The sequence below is a fragment of the Emys orbicularis genome, chromosome 25 (assembly GCF_028017835.1).
Source record: "Emys orbicularis isolate rEmyOrb1 chromosome 25, rEmyOrb1.hap1, whole genome shotgun sequence".
Lineage (NCBI taxonomy): Eukaryota > Metazoa > Chordata > Testudines > Emydidae > Emys > Emys orbicularis.
This window is the reverse complement of record NC_088707.1, coordinates 2,466,704-2,486,280: the sequence shown is the minus strand read 5'-3', so window position 1 is coordinate 2,486,280 and position 19,577 is coordinate 2,466,704. Positions and strand designations below refer to the sequence as shown.

The 19,577-nt window shown below is 41.7% G+C and overlaps 1 protein-coding gene across 1 annotated transcript; it reads right to left on the bottom strand.

Moving 5' to 3' along the window:
* Positions 1-4,692: 4,692 nt before the first annotated feature.
* On the bottom strand, positions 4,693-11,799 carry LOC135894428 (keratin, type I cytoskeletal 15-like). The gene is made up of 8 exons (XM_065422506.1): positions 11,188-11,799; positions 9,620-9,702; positions 8,251-8,407; positions 7,183-7,344; positions 6,756-6,881; positions 6,417-6,637; positions 5,353-5,378; positions 4,693-4,796 (listed from the first exon to the last, which is right to left on the bottom strand). Exons 1-8 carry the CDS (start codon positions 11,797-11,799, stop codon positions 4,693-4,695), a joined length of 1,491 nt encoding a protein of 496 aa, XP_065278578.1.
* Between the last annotated feature and the right edge of the window lie 7,778 nt (positions 11,800-19,577).

Below are 19,577 nucleotides of genomic sequence, written 5' to 3'. Positions count from 1 at the left end.
CAAGGCATACAAGTAAATTACATGCATTAATGGCTGATCTGCAATTCACTGTTTTTCATTAAGACAAAGTGGTTCTTTGTACTTACCCTAAGTTTTTTACCAAAGTTGGTTTCTGATTTCCATATAAATCAGTCTATTATTTTACCGGTTTTCTTTCCCAAACTTCATACTCATGATGGAGAGGCTAAATTACACACACTAGATGTTAGAAGAGCTCTATCATTTTATTTAGACAGGACTAAACAATTTAGACAGTCCAATTTAGACACAATAAAATTGTGTATTGCTTATGAAATGAAGAACAAGGGGAAAGCTATTTTTGTACAAACACTTTCTCAATGGGATAGATTAGGTATTTATGAAGATTATAATTTGAAGGCGGTACCCATTCCTGAAGGGATTAGAAAGCATTTGATTACAGCAAAGGCAGTCTGTAGGGCTTGACACGTTCCTCTAGTAAAGATATGTAGAGCAACACAGTGGAGTTCTGTTCAGATCTTTACTAAACCTTATTCCTTAGATTTGGAAACTAGATCTGATGCTAAATTTGGCAAGGCAGTGTCTGATGTAGTTTACAAACCCTACACTGAGGCTGAGTCAAGGAAAAGGCTGGAGCAGTACTGGGCCAGGAAGGCTCTGCGCCTTAGGTACTACTGGCGAGCATGGTCCTGGGGAAAGGAGCAGTATATGGAGAGCTCCAGCAGCGTAGGCAAGGGGAAGGAGAGAAGCCATTTCCTGGAGGACCACTGCCCTGCAACAGTAAGAAAAGGAGCCCTTACTGAGGCGGTCCAGCTGTTAGTCTTTCCCTCCCTCCTTTTAGACATCACCCAGGAGGTAAGGAGAACTGCATGCAGGGGTACCAGAGAGTCACCTGCATCAGCCCTGGGACTCTGAGGTTTGAAACAATGGACTATAATTTAACAGCAGCCATGCCCCAAACTAGTGCATTGGGTGTGGTAGGACATGGCCCAGGGCAAGATGTGCAGGAGATGGGTCTAACATATGCCATCCCATGCTATCACACTTTCAGGGCCCTGGGCTGGGATCCAGCAGAGCAGGAGGGCCTGGGTCCCCCTACCAACCCCAAATTTTCCTACACCTAGCCCTAGGATGGGCAGGATTAGGGGATTATCAACAAAGAAGCTGATCCAGCTGAACACCATTCAGAGAGCTCCGAACACATGGAACTAAAAGGGAGACTAGAGCAGCAGGCTCTCACTACTAGGCCTGCTGACTGAACAGCCAGCCCTGCTACACAGTCCTTCAGTCCTTGTATAATTAGGACTCCGTTGTCCCATTATTCTGGGTCAGAGAACTGTTTATTAATCTATCCCATAAATGGGAATATGCAGAGGACAAGCAAAGGAGAAATGGAGGTTACTTACCTATAACCGAGGTTCTTCGAGGTAGACTCTGCATAGTTACAGACCCCACCCGCCTTTCTCCACTACCTCAGAGTCCTACTTTCCTATTTCAACTCTCCAAATGACATTATAGGGAAAAGGAACTTCCTGGTCTAAAAGGGCATGTCCGTTTCTCCTTTTCAGGAAGTAATGAAGACTCCATATGAAAAGGTGCTAAGCAGGGCTTCAGCTGTTTGGAGGTGGTTATTATATTTGTCCTATTGTGTCCCTAGTAAGCCATGACATAAATGTTTAGTTCTTTAAATCTTTCCTCATAAATCAGTCTGTCCAGTTCCTTGATCATTTTTTTCTTATCCTTCCAGTTTCTGGATATCGTTCCTCCACTGAACTGGTGCCTAAAGGTATATCCCAGGTGCAGTCTCAATATTACAGGTGTAAGCACTGGATATCAAGGGACTATTGCCTTCTTGCACCAGGACCTAGTGCCTGTATGTATGCAGCCCCAAATCATACTGACATTTTGCTTCCAAATCACATTATAAACTCATGTCTAGCTTGCTCTTTAAAGACTTCCTTTAAAAAGTGGAAGTCAAATCCTAGTGAGGCAAATAGAAAGGAGCACAAACACTGCCAACTTAAGTGCAAGAGTGTAATAAGAAAAGCCAAAGAGGAGTTTGAAGAACGGCTAGCCAAAAACTCCAAAGGTAATAAAATGTTTTTTAAGTACATCAGAAGAAGGAAGCCTGCTAAACAACCAGTGGGGCCCCTTGACGATGAAAATACAAAAGGAGCGCTTAAAGATGATAAAGTCATTGCGGAGAAACTAAATGGATTCTTTGCTTCAGTCTTCACGGCTGAGGATGTTAGGGAGATTCCCAAACCTGAGCTGGCTTTTGTAGGTGACAAATCTGAGGAACTGTCACAGATTGAAGTATCACTAGAGGAGGTTTTGGAATTAATTGATAAACTCAACATTAACAAGTCACCGGGACCAGATGGCATTCACCCAAGGGTTCTGAAAGAACTCAAATGTGAAGTTGCGGAACTATTAACTAAGGTTTGTAACCTGTCCTTTAAATCGGCTTCGGTACCCAATGACTGGAAGTTAGCTAATGTAACGCCAATATTTAAAAAGGGCTGTAGGGGTGATCCCGGCAATTACAGACCGGTAAGTCTAACGTCGGTACCGGGCAAATTAGTTGAAACAATAGTAAAGAACAAAATTGTCAGACACATAGAAAAACATAAACTCTTGAGCAATAGTCAACATGGTTTCTGTAAAGGGAAATCGTGTCTTACTAATCTATTAGAGTTCTTTGAAGGGGTCAACAAACATGTGGACAAGGGGGATCCGGTGGACATAGTGTACTTAGATTTCCAGAAAGCCTTTGACAAGGTCCCTCACCAAAGGCTCTTACGTAAATTAAGCTGTCATGGGATAAAAGGGAAGGTCCTTTCATGGATTGAGAACTGGTTAAAGGACAGGGAACAAAGGGTAGGAATTAATGGTAAATTCTCAGAATGGAGAGGGGTAACTAGTGGTGTTCCCCAAGGGTCAGTCCTAGGACCAATCCTATTCAATTTATTCATAAATGATCTGGAGAAAGGGGTAAACAGTGAGGTGGCAAAGTTTGCAGATGATACTAAACTACTCAAGATAGTTAAGACCAAAGCAGATTGTGAAGAACTTCAAAAAGATCTCACAAAACTAAGTGATTGGGCAGCAAAATGGCAAATGAAGTTTAATGTGGATAAATGTAAAGTAATGCACATTGGAAAAAATAACCCCAACTATACATATAACATGATGGGGGCTAATTTAGCTACAACGAGTCAGGAAAAAGATCTTGGCGTCATCGTGGATAGTTCTCTAAAGATGTCCACGCAGTGTGCAGAGGTGGTCAAAAAAGCAAACAGGATGTTAGGAATCATTAAAAAGGGGATAGAGAATAAGACTGAGAATATATTATTGCCCTTATATAAATCCATGGTACGCCCACATCTCGAATACTGTGTACAGATGTGGTCTCCTCACCTCAAAAAAGATATTCTAGCACTAGAAAAGGTTCAGAAAAGAGCAACTAAACTGATTAAGGGTTTAGAGAGGGTCCCATATGAGGAAAGATTAAAGAGGCTAGGACTCTTCAGTTTGGAAAAGAGAAGACTAAGGGGGGACATGATAGAGGTATATAAAATCATGAGTGATGTTGAGAAAGTGGATAAGGAAAAGTTATTTACTTATTCCCATAATACAAGAACTAGGGGTCACCAAATGAAATTAATAGGCAGCAGGTTTAAAACAAATAAAAGGAAGTTCTTCTTCACGCAGCGCACAGTCAACTTGTGGAACTCCTTACCTGAGGAGGTTGTGAAGGCTAGGACTATAACAATGTTTAAAAGGGGACTGGATAAATTCATGGTGGCTAAGTCCATAAATGGCTATTAGCCAGGATGGGTAAGAATGGTGTCCCTAGCCTCTGTTCGTCAGAGGATGGAGATGGATGGCAGGAGAGAGATCACTTGATCATTGCCTGTTAGGTTCACTCCCTCTGGGGCACCTGGCATTGGCCACTGTCGGTAGACAGATACTGGGCTAGATGGACCTTTGGTCTGACCCAGTACGACCTTTCTTATGTTCTTATGTTCTTATGCTCTCCTCTATCACCCGTCTCTGTAAGCTTTACTGCTTTCCAGGGTTCTCCCTCACCTTCACTATCTGTATTTTAGATGATTTTCCCCAGATGTATTAACTGTAGCCTAATTTTGTTTTATTTCTGCCCATGTATTATTAGGAGTAGTGTTGGGAACTTAATAGTATATGGAATTATTCATATCTCAGTTACTCCAAAAGCTGTTCAGAATTAGAGACAATTGCAGGCAGATGTATGATGATAGTAATTTGGTTTGGATTGTCCTGGACATGTGACATGGGTGCCACATCTAACACACAAAACTATGTTGCTGATTATGAAAATTTTTTAAACAAAAACTCAACATACATTTATTTCAAGCCAGGAGAGACATTTTATTATCCAGACTCATACAATACAGTAAAGCTGCTGGTATGCAGTAAAACGAGCCCTTCACCTCAGGATTTAAGAACAGATAGTCAGTGTCAAAGACAGAGAGGAAATTATAAGAAAGACACCAAGCTGTTGTGCACTATCGGATTACACTGTTATGACTATATAATTATCATTTCCTTTTGGAATTTTCTAGTGTGCGTACTGAACAGATTCCTTGTTACTCTGTTTCATGATTCCCCTCTCAGATGCCTGCTGTGGTTAGAACTGGTACAATACAGGTGGTCTCATGTGGGTGAAGGGAATCAGTATTTCCTTTCGTGGGTCGAAATTACTTTTCCATCTACTGAATCTTCCACACTGATGCGAACCTTACTGCTGCTGATGCTGCTGATGCTGCTAAGGGATGCTGTGATGAAGAGAAAGGGAAACAGTAATTACAACTGGGGAAATAAATATACATTCATGGAACACTGAAGAATCCTGTTTTTCTCCCACTAGAAGCTTCCTTCACTTATCATACACACAGCCCTGCCTCTTCTCACGACATTAGACTGTCACAGTCTTGAAATATGAGGATCATGAGATCTAAGTAAAGCTTACGTAATTTCCATATGAAAATTACATATCAAAATTGGCAGTACCTTACTGTTGGTATGACTTAGCAGAAGCCGATCAAGGGACGCCCAGCTCTCCATAATTATTTAGATTTCAGAGATATGAGTACAAGTGATCAGTTTGCTAGACCAGGGATAAAATAATTTTGGTCCTAAAAAGCTGTGGGGGCTATGGAGACAGTATGATCAATCTTTGGGGAGAGAAATGGAGATACTGTCTGTAATCCCTCTAGTCAATAGAGGATGGGCTTGTTCAGTTCTATTTTGCCATAAGGATGGTGGTTGCATCCACCAACCTCACTACTAAATGTATTTTATTTCCCCTCTTTATTTCAAAATCCTCCTTACCATCCTTAGGGCTCCATCCCGACAGCCTGTGGAAGAGAAGAGATATGGGATTAAACTAATGAGTCCCACTGCAATTGTGCACTGTGCAGCAGATTCAATCCTACTGATGTAGTCTGACCACTGAATGGCCTCTAAGTTGGAACACGCACATTTTGTGTACAAAAGATCGACTGTGAAAAACTGCAGCTGCGAAATGGAGGCCCTTTTGAAAATGTGGCCCTTAAATGACCATTCAGTAGTTAGAGTGTTTTGGTTGTTATTGATCTGATTGCTTATCCTCTTTTGCATATTCTGAAGGTCCAGTAACAGTAAAGAACGTGAACAGCAGTCAGTACAGCTGTAGCTCTTTAGATTCCTATTTCCATTCTTGACATTTCTACATTTTTACTTCTCTTAAAATTTCATTATTTAAAAAAATAAAAACTAAGAGCTGATTTCCCCCTCAAAAATAGTGCTTCAGTGCACACACAAATGTCCGACTAGCATTAATGCCAGTTCTGTTTGTGGATCAGAGATGGGAATAGTCCCCAACAAGTGAAAAGTTTATTTAAGAAGTGTTCTACACCCTGGAAACATGAGGCAATAGCTTAGAATTACACCGTATAACAGTGCATATTTTCATCTTTCTATGGAGGAACCAGGGGTGTGACATTTACATGAGTAGTGAGAAGAGACTTTAATAGATGGTTCTACGCTAATGGCCATGATTCCTATGCAGCAAGAAACATGCAGGACCTTTATCTATTGCTCATCTTGTAGCTCATCTTAGTTAATATGAGTGCATTCCCACTTCATAATTAAAGTTTTCATTATCAGCTCATTTGCCTTTGAAGATGGACTTGCATTTTGGCAGCCTTTGGGGTTTTCCTGGACACCTATTGGCACCCACATTAGGCCCAGTACCCAGTCAGTACAATTCAGAAATCTGCAGTAGTCCTGGTTGTAATGAGGCTCAAGTTCACCTAATTTCACGGCAGATTCCATACATTACTGTTATAAGATATGCCATGTTAACAAGATTATGTAATTGCCATTAGGGTTTTATTTTGGACATAGTTACATACTGGGAGTCCTGGCCTTCCAACAGACGGCGGTAAGTGGCAATCTCCTGCTCTAATCTGGTTTTGATGTCCAGGAGCATCCTATACTCTTGGTTCTGCCGTTCCATGTCACATCGAAGCTCCGCCAGTTGCTCCTCAATGCTGGTGATCATGGCCTGAAGTTGTGCTAGCTGTGCACAGTATCTTCCTTCTGTTTCTCCCAAGTTGGCTTCCAACCCAGCTTTCTAATATAAAACAAAGTTAAAGTGGGTTATTATGCAGATTCATTCCGTAGTAAAGCAAGAGATCAAAGGGAGGCATGTGCTAATAGTGACTTATTGTGTGCATGGAACAGCCACATACCATGCTGAGCTGGGATTGGAGTTCTATCTCCAGGCCCTGCAATGTGCGTCTCAGTTCTGTAATCTCACTCTTGCTGGTATGGATCTGTTCAGTACTGGTGGCTACTTCACGGTTCAGCTCCTCAGTCTGGAAGAAAAACAAATACAATAAAAATCAAATGCAAATTGGATTGCCAAATGTTTTATTTCCCAAAAGGAAAGTACCATTCTAATCACCGTCATGGTGCTGCTTGCTTTGGATCTGATTCTAAGCAATGGTCCAATGGTGAAAAGAGGAATAATGTTTAAAATCTTGGTAGGTGTATCAGGGCTCTTAGCTTCTTACCGAATGCAGAAACTGATCAGCAAATGCAGTAGTGTTGCAAAGAAACTGGGGCCATGATGAGCTGCTAATGCATCAATTTATTTGTTCATTGGGATAGCCATACCTGTTTATAGAACCAGGCCTCAGCATCTCGACGGTTCTTATCAGCCAGTATTTCATATTGCTCTCTCATCTCAGACAGGATACTGGTGAGATCAACCCCAGGAGCAGCATCCATCTCTACGCTGACCTTTCCACCCATCTGATTGCTGTATTCTTTCATTTCCTACAGAGACAGAAGGACACAAAAGAGGTTATACTTTCTTCCCTTGTACACTTTCTGCCCTCAGCAATCCATATAGCGTAATTGGGAAACGTGTGGTTTGAGTTATGGTTATTACACACCTCACTGCCTGCTAGCCCTTAATTCCCCATTTCATTTTAAATGGGCTCCTACAGCATGTGTAAATCCCTTACGCTTAACAATCTGTCCCAATTTGTAATTAGCTCAGACACTGTGATTTCCTTCCCCAGACTTGAAGATGACTCTGAGAAGCTTGAAAGCTTGTGCCTTTCTCCAACAGAATTTGGTCCAATAAAAGATGTTACCTCACTACCTTGATACAGGTTGCAACATCCTCTGTTAAATTAGAAGTTTTTATTTTCTTTCCTTATATAGAATTTAACTTTATTATGTATAATTTCTATTGCATGTATTATAACTTTAATATCTTAACTCATGGGTTCTTTAACAGTTCCTTTTCATGAAGAAATTTATTCAGACACTGAATTTTTGTTTGCTTATGTGGTTGGAGCTGAAATTTTTAAATGAAATATCTTGATTACTGTGGATTGATGTTTATCTTTTTTAAAATAAAATGTCTGGAAAAGTCATATTTTGTTTCTAAATGAATGGGAACATTTCATGTAACAAATATTGTTATCTATGGAATAATTTAAAAATTTCTGACCGCATGCTCATGCATGTCAAAGCAGGTACACAACTCACATCTTTAACACAGTTTGGAATCAGAGGGATGTTAGCCTGGGGAGCCCTTTGGATTTGTTTTAAGTTTAAAGATATTTTATAAATCATCCAGTTGTGAAACTATCATTCCTTGGGGTATTTTTTAATCCCAAACTGAATTCTAAATGTGGATGGTTCTCCCCACTCCATGTTTAGAGCACTCACTTCCTCATGGTTCTTCTTGAGGAAAGCCAACTCTTCCTTCAGGTTTTCAATCTGCATCTCCAGGTCAGCTCTGGACAGAGTCAGCTCATCCAAGACTCTACGCAGGCCATTGATATCAGCCTCAACACTCTGGCGAAGGAATAACTCGTTCTCATATCTGCAATTAAAAAAAAAGAAACAGACATTTGAAAACACATGGCTTTGTATCCTATGTAATTATAAAAACAGGGAATCTTATGCCTGTTGTGTCAGAGAGGAACAGGACAACAGAAATGTAAAGTCAGAAGAGAGACCAAAAATAGTAAGCTAGAATGTTTGTTCCAATTTTAAAGTATGCTATGCAAAAATTTGTGAGATAGCCATCTTGGTTCTTTGTTGACATTTGACAACATCATACCACCAAATAAATTGGCATTTTTGGCAATCCCAAGATACCAGCACCTAGTTACAACAGTGATTAGTACTATAAGACATACTGACAGACAGATCAGGATTTAGGTGCAATGCCAGAACCGTGTGTGGGAACTTACAAAATGCCCACCTACTGGGTTATCAGCCTGGTGCTCATAAGCAGTAAGAAAATCACTATATTTAAAGAGGAAAACTTGAAAATAACAAATGTATTTGGACTTGAACTAGATTTCTGAAGTACAGATAAATATGAGCTTTATGGGTTTGTATAACTAGAGGGGGTTATTAACATCTATAAAAAAGATAATGGACAATCCAGTTTTAGTGACCTCTCAGTTATGAAGAAAGGCATATGTTGTTAGCTTTGCCCAGGGCGCTTGGTGAGAAAATATAATCCTGGAGCTACTTCATTGTAAGAGAAAGTAGTTGGTGGCATCTTGGCATCTTGACAGCAGACAAGCTCATTTCAACAGCGTCCCTGAATTTCAGTAGAACAGTCACTCTTTGGCTTTCCTATCTGGCTTTCCTCTCCTAATGCTTACATCCTCTGAGAGAGAATGAGTACAAGAAAGAGATTATCCCCCCATCCTATCATGCCACTCCTAGCTGAAAGCAAATTCAGACCCTTTCTCATTTTAATATCTTTAAGTGATAATTTTTTCAGTGAGAATGAACTGTACAAAAAGTTAATAACAGTATAGAAGTTAAGACATGAGGTATAACAAAACAGGAAAACATCTTGATTGGCTTGGTGTCATTGCTGATAAAGTTTCTTCTCCCATTTCTTCCTTTAGCATATCTATCCTTTTGCCAGGATTTTCTCTTGTAAATTCTAAGGGAGAAAATTCCATCCCTAAACTTGTGAGCAGTGGTTGGGAATCCATACTCTCTGCTACTATGATGAGATGTTCAGCTTCAGAAATATTCATTTGAGACAGTGAGAGCAAAATTAACTTACTTCAGTCTGAAATCATCTGCAGCCAGCCTAGCATTGTCAATCTCCAAAATGACTCTGGAATTGTCAATAGTAGCCGCAAGAATCTGGCAATTGGGAGACAGAAAAAAGATTCCTGTGAATAATGGTGAAAAATCACTGTACAGGGGTGGGCAAACTTTTTAGCCTGAGCGCCACATCTGGGGATGGAAATTGTATGGTGGGCCATGAATGCTCACAAAATTGGGGGTTGGGATCCGGGAGGGAGTGAAGGCTCCGTCTGGGGGTGTGGGCTCTGGGGTGGGGCCAGAAATGAGGAGTTCAGAGTGTGGGAGGGGACTCCAGGCTAGGGCAGAGGGTTGGGATGCGGGAGAGGATGAGGGCTCCGGCTGAAGGTGTGGGCTCTGGGGTGGGGCCAGGGATGAGGGGTTTGGGATGCAGGAAGAGGCTGTGGGCTGGGGGTGGAGCAAAGGGGTTCGGAGTATGAGAGGGGGCTCTGGGCTGAGTCAGGGGGTTGGGGTGTGGGAGGGGTTAGATAGTTGTAGATAATAGATAGTTACTGAGACATGTAAAGCAGTAAAGAAGGGAGAAGGATTGGATCTGGGTGATAAATCATTAATCAAAACACGATTTATGGATTCCAAAAAACACATTTCATTATATCACCCTTACCCCACACCATACTATTCATAGCTTATACATGGAAAAATAAAAAAAAGCTAAACATTATTCATATTCTAAACGTGGACCCGGGAGCTGAGTGTAGAACAGAGATCTTGAAGTTTGTCTGGAGCAAGTGTGGGTGTGTCAGACTGGAATTAGACAGCTTGATTTTCCCTCTCCTTCCTATTCATGTAATCTCTCAGTTCATGCAATTAATGGCAACAAAGTCCAACCCTTTCATTCTCTGGGCTAATGTTCTTAAGATAAAAAATGAAATAAGAATTAAAACTGACAGCACATTATTACCCTGTACAGTTCTGATGGCAACAGAATATTGAAACATTCTCCTTGCCAAAATGTGTATGAAATAATCAACTCAAAATATAAATCTAACTTTTCATAAGCATGTTTCTCTCATTTTAAATTTATTCTGTGGTACTTTTGTACAAATTTTATAATCCTTATAAATTAATTACACTGGGAAGTTAAACAGTATGTTCAATTCACACCTAGGGTAAATGGAAAATAAACTTACACCATACAATATTTCACCTTACCTTTGCCCTGGAGACTTCCTTACTTTTGAAGGCCATGGTTTATACTTTGTCACATTGTTTAATATTTGATTGCTTTACAACTTATGGATAAACTTTAATGTATTGTGTCCCATTTTGTTATCATCTTAGAGCTTTCAATTAACATTAAAAAAAGCCTCCATTTTCAGTGTGAGACTTTTATTTCAATACAGTAAACAGCAATAGCTGTTCCCTTCTTTTCTGCTGGAGTGTTTTTATCCACAATGCATTTACTTTTTTGGCAAGAAATTATGACTTTGTAATTCTTTCTAATTGGTTTAAAAAGTTGGAATGTGCAATTCACTAATAATAACAAATTGCTATAACAATCCTTTCTAAATATGAATGACATACCTTGTCTCGGAGCTCATCAATTATCTTGTAATAAGGACTGTAGTCACGGTCTGGACTAGTGGGACCTTGCTTCTGATACCAGTCTCGGATTTTGATCTCTAGATCACTATTTGCTTGCTCCAGAGCTCGCACCTTGTCCAGATAGGACGCCAGACGATCGTTCAGGTTCTGCATAGTTACCTTTTCGTTTCCAGATAGGAGGCCTCCATCACCACCACCCAAGCCACCACCAAAGTCATAAACACCACCGAAGCCGCCACCAGCACCTCCTCCAAAGCCGCCACCAGCACCTCCTCCAAAGCCGCCACCAGCACCTCCTCCAAAGCAACCACCAGCATCTCCTCCAAAGCCAGAATAAAAGCCACTACTTCCTCCATAGCCCCCACCCAAGCCCAAGCCACCACTTCCCAAGCCACCACCATATCCACCTCCAGAGGAGACGTACCTAGCGGAGGAGACAGAAACACCCCTGCCACCAGATCCTCCATGGATACTTGGGGCTCTGTAGGATCCTCCCATTCGGACTGAAGAAACACGAGAGGAGCCACCGCCCCCAACCCCCAGACCACCACCATAGTTAGAAGAGGAGCTCTGCATAAAGGAAGTAGCCATGGCAGCAGCGCTGAAGGATCCGGTGTCAGTTACTCAGCTTGGCCTAGGAGAAGAGAGTAAGTCTCTGCACTGTCGTGGGGCTCCATTTATACCAACCACGGTGGGTGTTCTATGACAAACCCACTCTCCAACCCTCCCCCAAAAGATCTCCACCCTTAAGGGTGATGCCAAGTTATAATAATTTTGCTTACTAACACAGCTGGCTGTACATCCTGAGGAGTTGAACTTTTTTTCTTCAGTTAAACAAAAGGTATGATTCAGGATGAATGCATGTTTGTTTTTTCTTGAGGCTACAGTTCTGACACCTGGATTTTGTTTTACTTTTTTTTTACATTCAAGAAAAGAAAAACCAAGTGAGTTTGACCACACCCAATTTATGCATTAACAAAAACCACTGTAGTCACTTTAAGAAAAAGTCTTCCACAAAAGTGAAGTTTGTTTTATATGAACTTCCACAGTCATTTAAAATGCATCTTTAGCAGCGTATCCATTGCTGCTGCTTGTCCCTCCACCCCTTTAAAAAAAATAAATCAGTCATGGTTTGTTTCCATCACGGCTTTAGAATCAGCTACTTTCTTATTTCTATTCTTTGCTCAGAATCATCCTTAAGGGTTTGGAACCTCAATGTTTAAGACATAAAACACATCATCCTGCTGGTGTGTGAATCTCAAATGAACAGTGATCAATGACCAGGAGACAGTATTCATAGTTATTCAAATAACTGAATAATTATTGGGAGGTAACAGTCAAGAGAAAACAGAAGAACGGGGATGATACGAGAGGAGTGAAAAGTAATTAAAAGGCTGCTGCAAAGAAGAAGTGGCAGAGCTTCCCACTGCTAACTGTTGCGAAGGCTAAACATACTGGATAGAACATTAAACAGAAAAGTTTCAGTCAGATAGAAGTTAACGTTTTAATGGTGATATCCACATGGAAATTGAACAAATTTCTGAAAATGAAGGTGCAATCAATATCAAATTGATATCTTAAAAATCACAGCCTGAGGAGTACCTATCAGAAATTATCTAAAGATATTAGTCCTGCATTAAAAGCAGGGGAGTAAACTATGTGTCCCTTTCAGTCCTAACAATTCTCTGATGAAATTCCACAACACAGCTCAATCTTCTGTTAGTGTAATTGTGCAACATGAACTGGATGCTGTTAAGAAACATCTTTACATCCTTTGTGGACAGGATGAGACTGAACTTGTGAGATTTCTGATGCACATGTTATTTGTTCTATCCTGCTAGAGTGGTGTGTGTGCGTGTGTGAGAGAGAGAGAAAGAGAGGATGGAAACAAAGTAGCATTGCTCTTAAAACCCCTGTTCCCCCTGCCCCTGCATCCCTTTTGTGGCGCTTGAATGACAGTTTCCAAGGAGATTGTTCTTTAGATGAAAGCAGTGGTTTTTACTGGAGACTGGGGGTTAGCATGAGGAGTAGTAGGGCATACTACAAGTCAGAATTGTAGGTTTAGGGAGCTGGAAATGCTGCCGGTCAGGACTGATTGGCATTGGGAGTGATGTATAGGGAGCCAAGTACTGGAAGCAGAGGTTGTACTGTAGGACCTGATGTGTATTGACAGAGCAAGGGTGAAGGGAGAAATTTTTCCTGCCCTTCACTTCATAAGCACCAAATGTACATTAAAATCAAACATTTAAAGAAGAACAACAAATGTTATGTGTTTGCTGGCAACATCAATAAAAGAGGTTTCTATCTATCACAGTTGCAGAATTGGATATAGATAAATAAATTGGAAAATGGGATGGGAGGTTTCAGGTTAACGGTCCGCAGTATCAAGGTTTTTGTGAGGTTGCATAGTTAACACTTGAATGGAGCACTAGAGATACATCACCAGAAAGACATGGCACTGGGAACCAAGAACTATATCAACTGCCCCTCTTTGATCCACACCTTAACCAACTGCTTATGATACTGCCCTCTCACAATCTGTTTTCTCACCTTTGCTATTCTAGAGAAAAGGCAGTATATTTCCAAATTTTGATAGCATGTTTCAAACTGAGCTTGGAATTAAGCCATGGAGGCTTAGTCTTGCCATGGACTTGATTGATAGTTCTTAGTAGCTTGCCAAATCTATATATCACCAAGTCTTTAGTATCTTAAAGAACAAGTTTCAACAAACCCTTCTAACAGAGAAGAATGTTCCATAAAACCCCTGTAATGTAAGCATGCTGAAACTTACATGCTACTAGGCTCAGTTTAACTCCTACTGATCCTCTAATAAGCAAGATCAAGTTCTGTTTCACTAAAATCCTGGGTTTCAACAGAAGTCTTTGTGGAAAATATCATAGATTTTACAGGGATACTAAACAGATTTTTCATAATTTTAAATCTTTTTTGCACTTACTGTTCATAATAACTCCTTTGGAAGCTTGAGGGTGAAATATGCTTTACTGATTTTATTTTACTCCATGCACACACTGGATTGTTATTGGACAGGATCTCATGAACGGTAGGTAGCAGATGCAGCCAAAAAAATAAAAGCAATCTGGTGGCAAGACAGCTTAATTTATTCTCCTATAACATAACTCAGAAGAGCAGCCTGACAGAGAGTCTGATCTTTTTATTCCTCCTTCTGGAACATTGAGCCTGAATTCTCAGGGCATATTTCACGTGATCAAGATCCTGCAATCCCAAAAGGGCACAGCAGTTGCAGATCTCAGCCCTTTCCATCTTTCCATCTTCTTATTCTTGATTTGTTTTTCATTTTAAATGACAAGGCCAGCTTTGTTCCAATAGTTTATATTTTTTCTCTATATTGTTTGTAATATTTTCTTACCAAAGGTGCCAAACACCTGTGAATTTTGGAGAAGTTCAGTTCTGGATCAAGTTTTTACAGCATGAACCAATTGCTGTTTCTTACAGATGCTTTCACAATAAAGTTCATTTCAGTGAGTCCTAGTCTGAGTGTTGCTTCTTCTTATGAAAGAAAAATGATCAAATTGTCCACAATGAGTGCAGATTGCTGGTAAACAATTTGTGTCTATCTATAGTTCACAATTCACATTCTGTTGGTTATTTACATAAGCCTCATAATATTATTACTGGCTCTTGTTTGGATTACTTCTCTAACTAGCCAATATATTATTTTATAGTCAAATAGACAGTGTGAAATTAATTGGCTTTTGTCAAATAATTGAGCTAAGATGTTGCTTTTCTTGAGTATTCATGTTAGTAAAACTTGAGATCAAAAGTTACTTTGGCTAATCAAAATTCATTTTTGAATTTGAATAAATATTCACTGAATTTCCCCCCCAATATTAGTTCATCTCTAGATCTAGGTGTGAATCCTGATATTAACAAATGTGGATTTCTTTTTCTAGAGACTATTTCTGTATGTTACTCTTGTTGTATGAACCACCTAAACAATTCTTTACATTTCCCCAAGCATTGACTTCTCCCAGTTTCACCACCCTCCTGTGTTCAAATGAATCTTTGAGGTCAGTGGAGCGATGCCGTTTTACACCAGCTGAGATCTAGTTCACTGTCTTGTTCATCCAGCACTTTGCTGCAGCTCGGTATGAAGTGGAAATGACTCTACTGAGGGAGTCACAGCAGAGCCTCCCACCCACTGAGATGGTAGGAGCTGCATTGAGCTTGCCACTTGTGGTCTTTGCACACTTCACACTAATCTTTCCCTAAGATTTTATACCTCATGACTTGACCCTTACACTCAGTACTGTGCCTCTGCAAATGAGGAATTCCAAACTAAGCTATGTATAAACTACTCCCTTTGTCCTGTCTTGGCAGAGCTTTGTTGGCAGACGTACTCTGGCATGTCTGCACTCTGCAAACTCTGGTATTGTCATAGTTTTGTTAATGGATTTCTAAAAAATAATAGCCCTTCAGCTCATGCAGACAAAGAGTTCCATTCAGAAAGAGGCTTGTTTGTCACCATGACCTACCCAGCCTTTGTGTGGTCAAACCATAACGATTCATCACATACCCTTGAAGAAGGGGAGGCTGTCTATTTCTGAATGAACTGAGAGCCAGACATCAGATTTAAGGTGACACTATCTGAATGATTTTACATTGAATATTTCACCTGAAACCTTCCAGTACAGTAAAAGTATATGCCAACATTTTCAAATTTTGGTGCTTAAAATTAGGCACTAAAATCCATATTTTGATGCCTAAATAAAGGTGGCCTGATTTTCAGGGCTGCTGACTATCTGCAGGTAGGGCTTCAATAAAATGTGTGAATATTTAGCACCTCTAAAAATCAGGACATTCCTTTACATGGTTAAATGTCTATTTAGTACTTAACTTTAGATATTGAAATTTGAAAATGTTGGCTGTAGGATGTCCATGCAGGAAAGTGTCCCCATACATCTTACTTTCTACCCTGTAGCATTTAATTACACAAACGATGCATGATAGAAATACTCAGCCTCATGAGTCCACATAATGCAAAGCACTTTGAGGGTTAAGCATTTTTCACATATTGTTTTAACTATTGCAATGCCAAAGAGCCTGACTTACTGCGTGAGCATGTAACTTGCTGTAAGCTAACTAATGTCAGTACTCTATTGGGACACCCTCTCTGTTCAGACACTTGGAATAAAGAGAACTCTGACAAAAATTACAAACCCACATGGAATGGGCTCCTGTGTATAGCCTTTGGAGAATAAAGACAGAACTGGAGATCTTTGCTGATCTGGAATGGATTCCAGGTGTAACCACTGAGTTTAGGAGACAAAGGATTTGCAATTTGATATGAAACATTTGTTAGAAAGTGAGTCAGCAACTTTGAATGAGAGATACAGAAGCCTCTTTGTGTTTGATGCGTTACAGACTTCTCCCTCTGCTCCCACAGGCAGATGTAAAATATAAAGGTATACTGTTTTAGAACAAGCTTCATCTCTACCAAAGCTAATGCTTTTATTCATGACCTGCAATACTCCCAGCTCTTCTGATTCTGTGCTCACCTCCAGCTCTGCCAAGGTACCTCAGTGCAACTTCTGTTCCTGTCTTAGTCTCCCCCTCACTCCCCTGCCTTTGTCAATGCACCTCAGTCCTGATCTGTGTGGGTAGGATTCTGTGGTGGGGACAAGAGATGTTTTCATTATTTTTCCCCCTGTGGTTATTTTTCAATCAGACAACTTTCTAATGTGATCTTGCCAGATTCCAACAAATTAAGCCAGGACAGGCCGTGTCAGTACTTGGAAAGAAATCTCCAAGGAATACCCAGGGTGCTGCAGGAAATGGTGTTGGCAATTCCCATGAGTCACTACCAAATGAATGCACCAGTATGGTGTTTGCCCCCATGATTAAAAAGGGTTTGCTCACACTTTGTGGATGAGATTTGTGGTCTTGGGATACTTCTGGATACCCAGATGCTCTCACAATCCCAGGTACTGTATTAGCCAGATGTGCCTTTTCTTGTCTGTGCTTGGCACAGAGAATGCAGCTGTTCTCTCTAATGTGGAAGTTGTCACAGTGCTCCATGCCTTTGCCACCTACAGATTAGAATTACTGCCATGCTACACTTGAAGACCATTCTGAAACTAACATTGATACAAAATGCTTTGGTTGGTTTACTTATCAGCGCTAATTACAGGGGATGTGTTACATCAACACTGCAGAGGTTGAATTGGCTTCCTGGTCACTTCCTTTTAGTATGAGGATAAATGTGTTTGACTATATAGTGCATGAAAAGATTTTACATAACTTTCCATCTTGAGGGATCCTATATGTTTCTATTGGATCTCACTCCATTGACATACTTTTGACATACTTTATTCTTCCATCCATGAACACCAGTTCCCACTCACCATGTTTTTACCAAGAGTACTTTAATAGTCCTTTTCAGTTGGCCACAGCCATTGCTATTCATAATAATATCTATTCAGTATATCACAATAACCAGACATAAGTAAAGTTTGCATAAATCAGATGATTTTATTAGACAGTAGAAACAGCAAAGATAGTAGTAAAAGAGAACTGGAAATGCAAGAACAGCTAACCCAGTTCATAAATGTATCACTAATAAATGGCCCTATTCTACCTTGACCATTGTGTGGTCTAGAATTTCTTAGAAATGAATATCTCAAAGCACTACTGTCTGTTTGTGATGGCACCCTTTGGTACTGATTCCTGCTTGTCTAGTGTTTTTATTCTTCGAAAGTAAGATAGTCTGAGTCTCTTCAGTAGTTCTTTCCATCAGCCACCTTGTCTCTTTTGCTGCTGCTTTGAGAACCTGCAGTACATAAGGAGGTAAAGAACAACGATTACACAGGTGAAAACAGCTTCAGCAGGTGGAGAGAAAAGTTTAGCTCCAACCTCAACTCTCAATCCTCCCTCTCAGAACTTTTCTTTGTAATATCATTGAATTTGAAGCATGTGTCACTTCCACAGTATTTTGCAAGATACTGTGGACCCAAGAACATTCACAGCAAATTCTCCTTAAATGTGTGCATAATAGTTCTGAACTGGTCAGTCTTGAATTTTTTCATAGTCCTCTCACCCATAGGAATGACTATGTGCTTGGCTGTGTACATAGCCATTTATTGTGCTTAGATACTTTTCCCCACCTTTAGTATCTTGCTGTGACTATATAAAGATCCCTAGCAAGGAGCTGTAATCTGTTAAAAATTTCTAACTAGACGGAATGGCATTCATTGTCTGAATTCTGTCAATCACCGGGAGTAATGTAGGGTTGCCAACGTTCTGATTTCAGAAAACCAAACACCCTTGCGCTTCTCCCTGCCCGGCCCCTTCCCTGAGACCCCACCCCTGCTCCGTCCCTTCTCTGAGGCCCCGCTCCCAACTCACTCCATTGTCCATCCCTCCGTCGCTTGCTCTCCCCCCACCCTTGCTCACTTGCTCATTTTCACCAGGCTGGGGCAAGGGGTTGGGGTGCGGGAGGGGGTGAGAGCTCCAGCTGGGGTCGCAGGCTCTGGGGTGGGGCCGGGAATGAGGGATTTGGGGTGTAGGAGGGGGCTCCGGGCTGGGGCTTGGGGCCGAGGAGTTCAGAGTGTGGGAGGGGGCTCTGGGCTGGGGCAGGGGGTTGAGGGCTCCGGCTAGGGGTGCGGGCTCCAGAGTGGGGCCAGAAATGAGGGGTTCAGGGTGCAGGAGGGGGCTCCAGGCTGGGGAGTGGGTTGGAGTGTGGGGAGGGTGAGGGCTGCAGCTGGAGGTGCGGGAACTGGGGTGGGGCTGGGGATGAGGGAGGGGAAGGGGCATGCCTGGGGGCAGAGCAAGGTGGTTCGGTTTTGTGCAACCCTAGAGGGGGCGTGGGGTGAAGGCTCTAGGAGGGAATTTGAGTGCAGGAGGGGACTCAAGGCTGGGGCTGGGGCAGGGGGTTGGGGTATGGGAAGGGGTGCGGGCTCCAGGCAGCACTTACCTCAGGCAGCTCCCTGAAGCGGCCGGCAGGTGCCTGTGGCCCCTATGCACCGGGGTGGCCAGGGAGGCTTCACGCACAGCCCTCGCCTGCAGGCACTGCCCCTGCAGCTCCCATTGGCCACGGTTCCAGGCCAATGGGAGCTGCGGAGCCGGCTCTTGGGGCAGGGGCAGCGCACAGAGCCTCCTTGGCTGCTCCTGTGCCTAGGAACCGCAGGGACGGTGGCGGACGATTCTGGGAGCCACGCAGAGCCAGGGCAGGCAGGGATCCTGTCTTAGCCCTGCTGCACCTTTAACGGCCCAGTCAGCAGTACTGACCAGAGCCGCCAGGATCCCTTTTCGACCGGGCGTTCCAGTTGAAGACCGGATGTGTGGCATAGGCACCAAGATGGATACCACTCATCAATAGATTCTTCTTTTTA

Bases quoted from the DNA above. Each gene is read 5' to 3' on its own strand.
- LOC135894428 (XM_065422506.1), bottom strand. From the start codon at position 11,799: ATGGCTACTTCCTTTATGCAGAGCTCCTCTTCTAACTATGGTGGTGGT. The intron at 6,882-7,182 runs GTATGGCTATCC...TTTTTCTTCCAG, and splicing joins AGGCCTGGTTCTATAAACAG to ACTGAGGAGCTGAACCGTGA. The intron at 4,797-5,352 runs GTAAGGAGGATT...TCTTCATCACAG, and splicing joins GGGATGGAGCCCTAAGGATG to CATCCCTTAGCAGCATCAGC.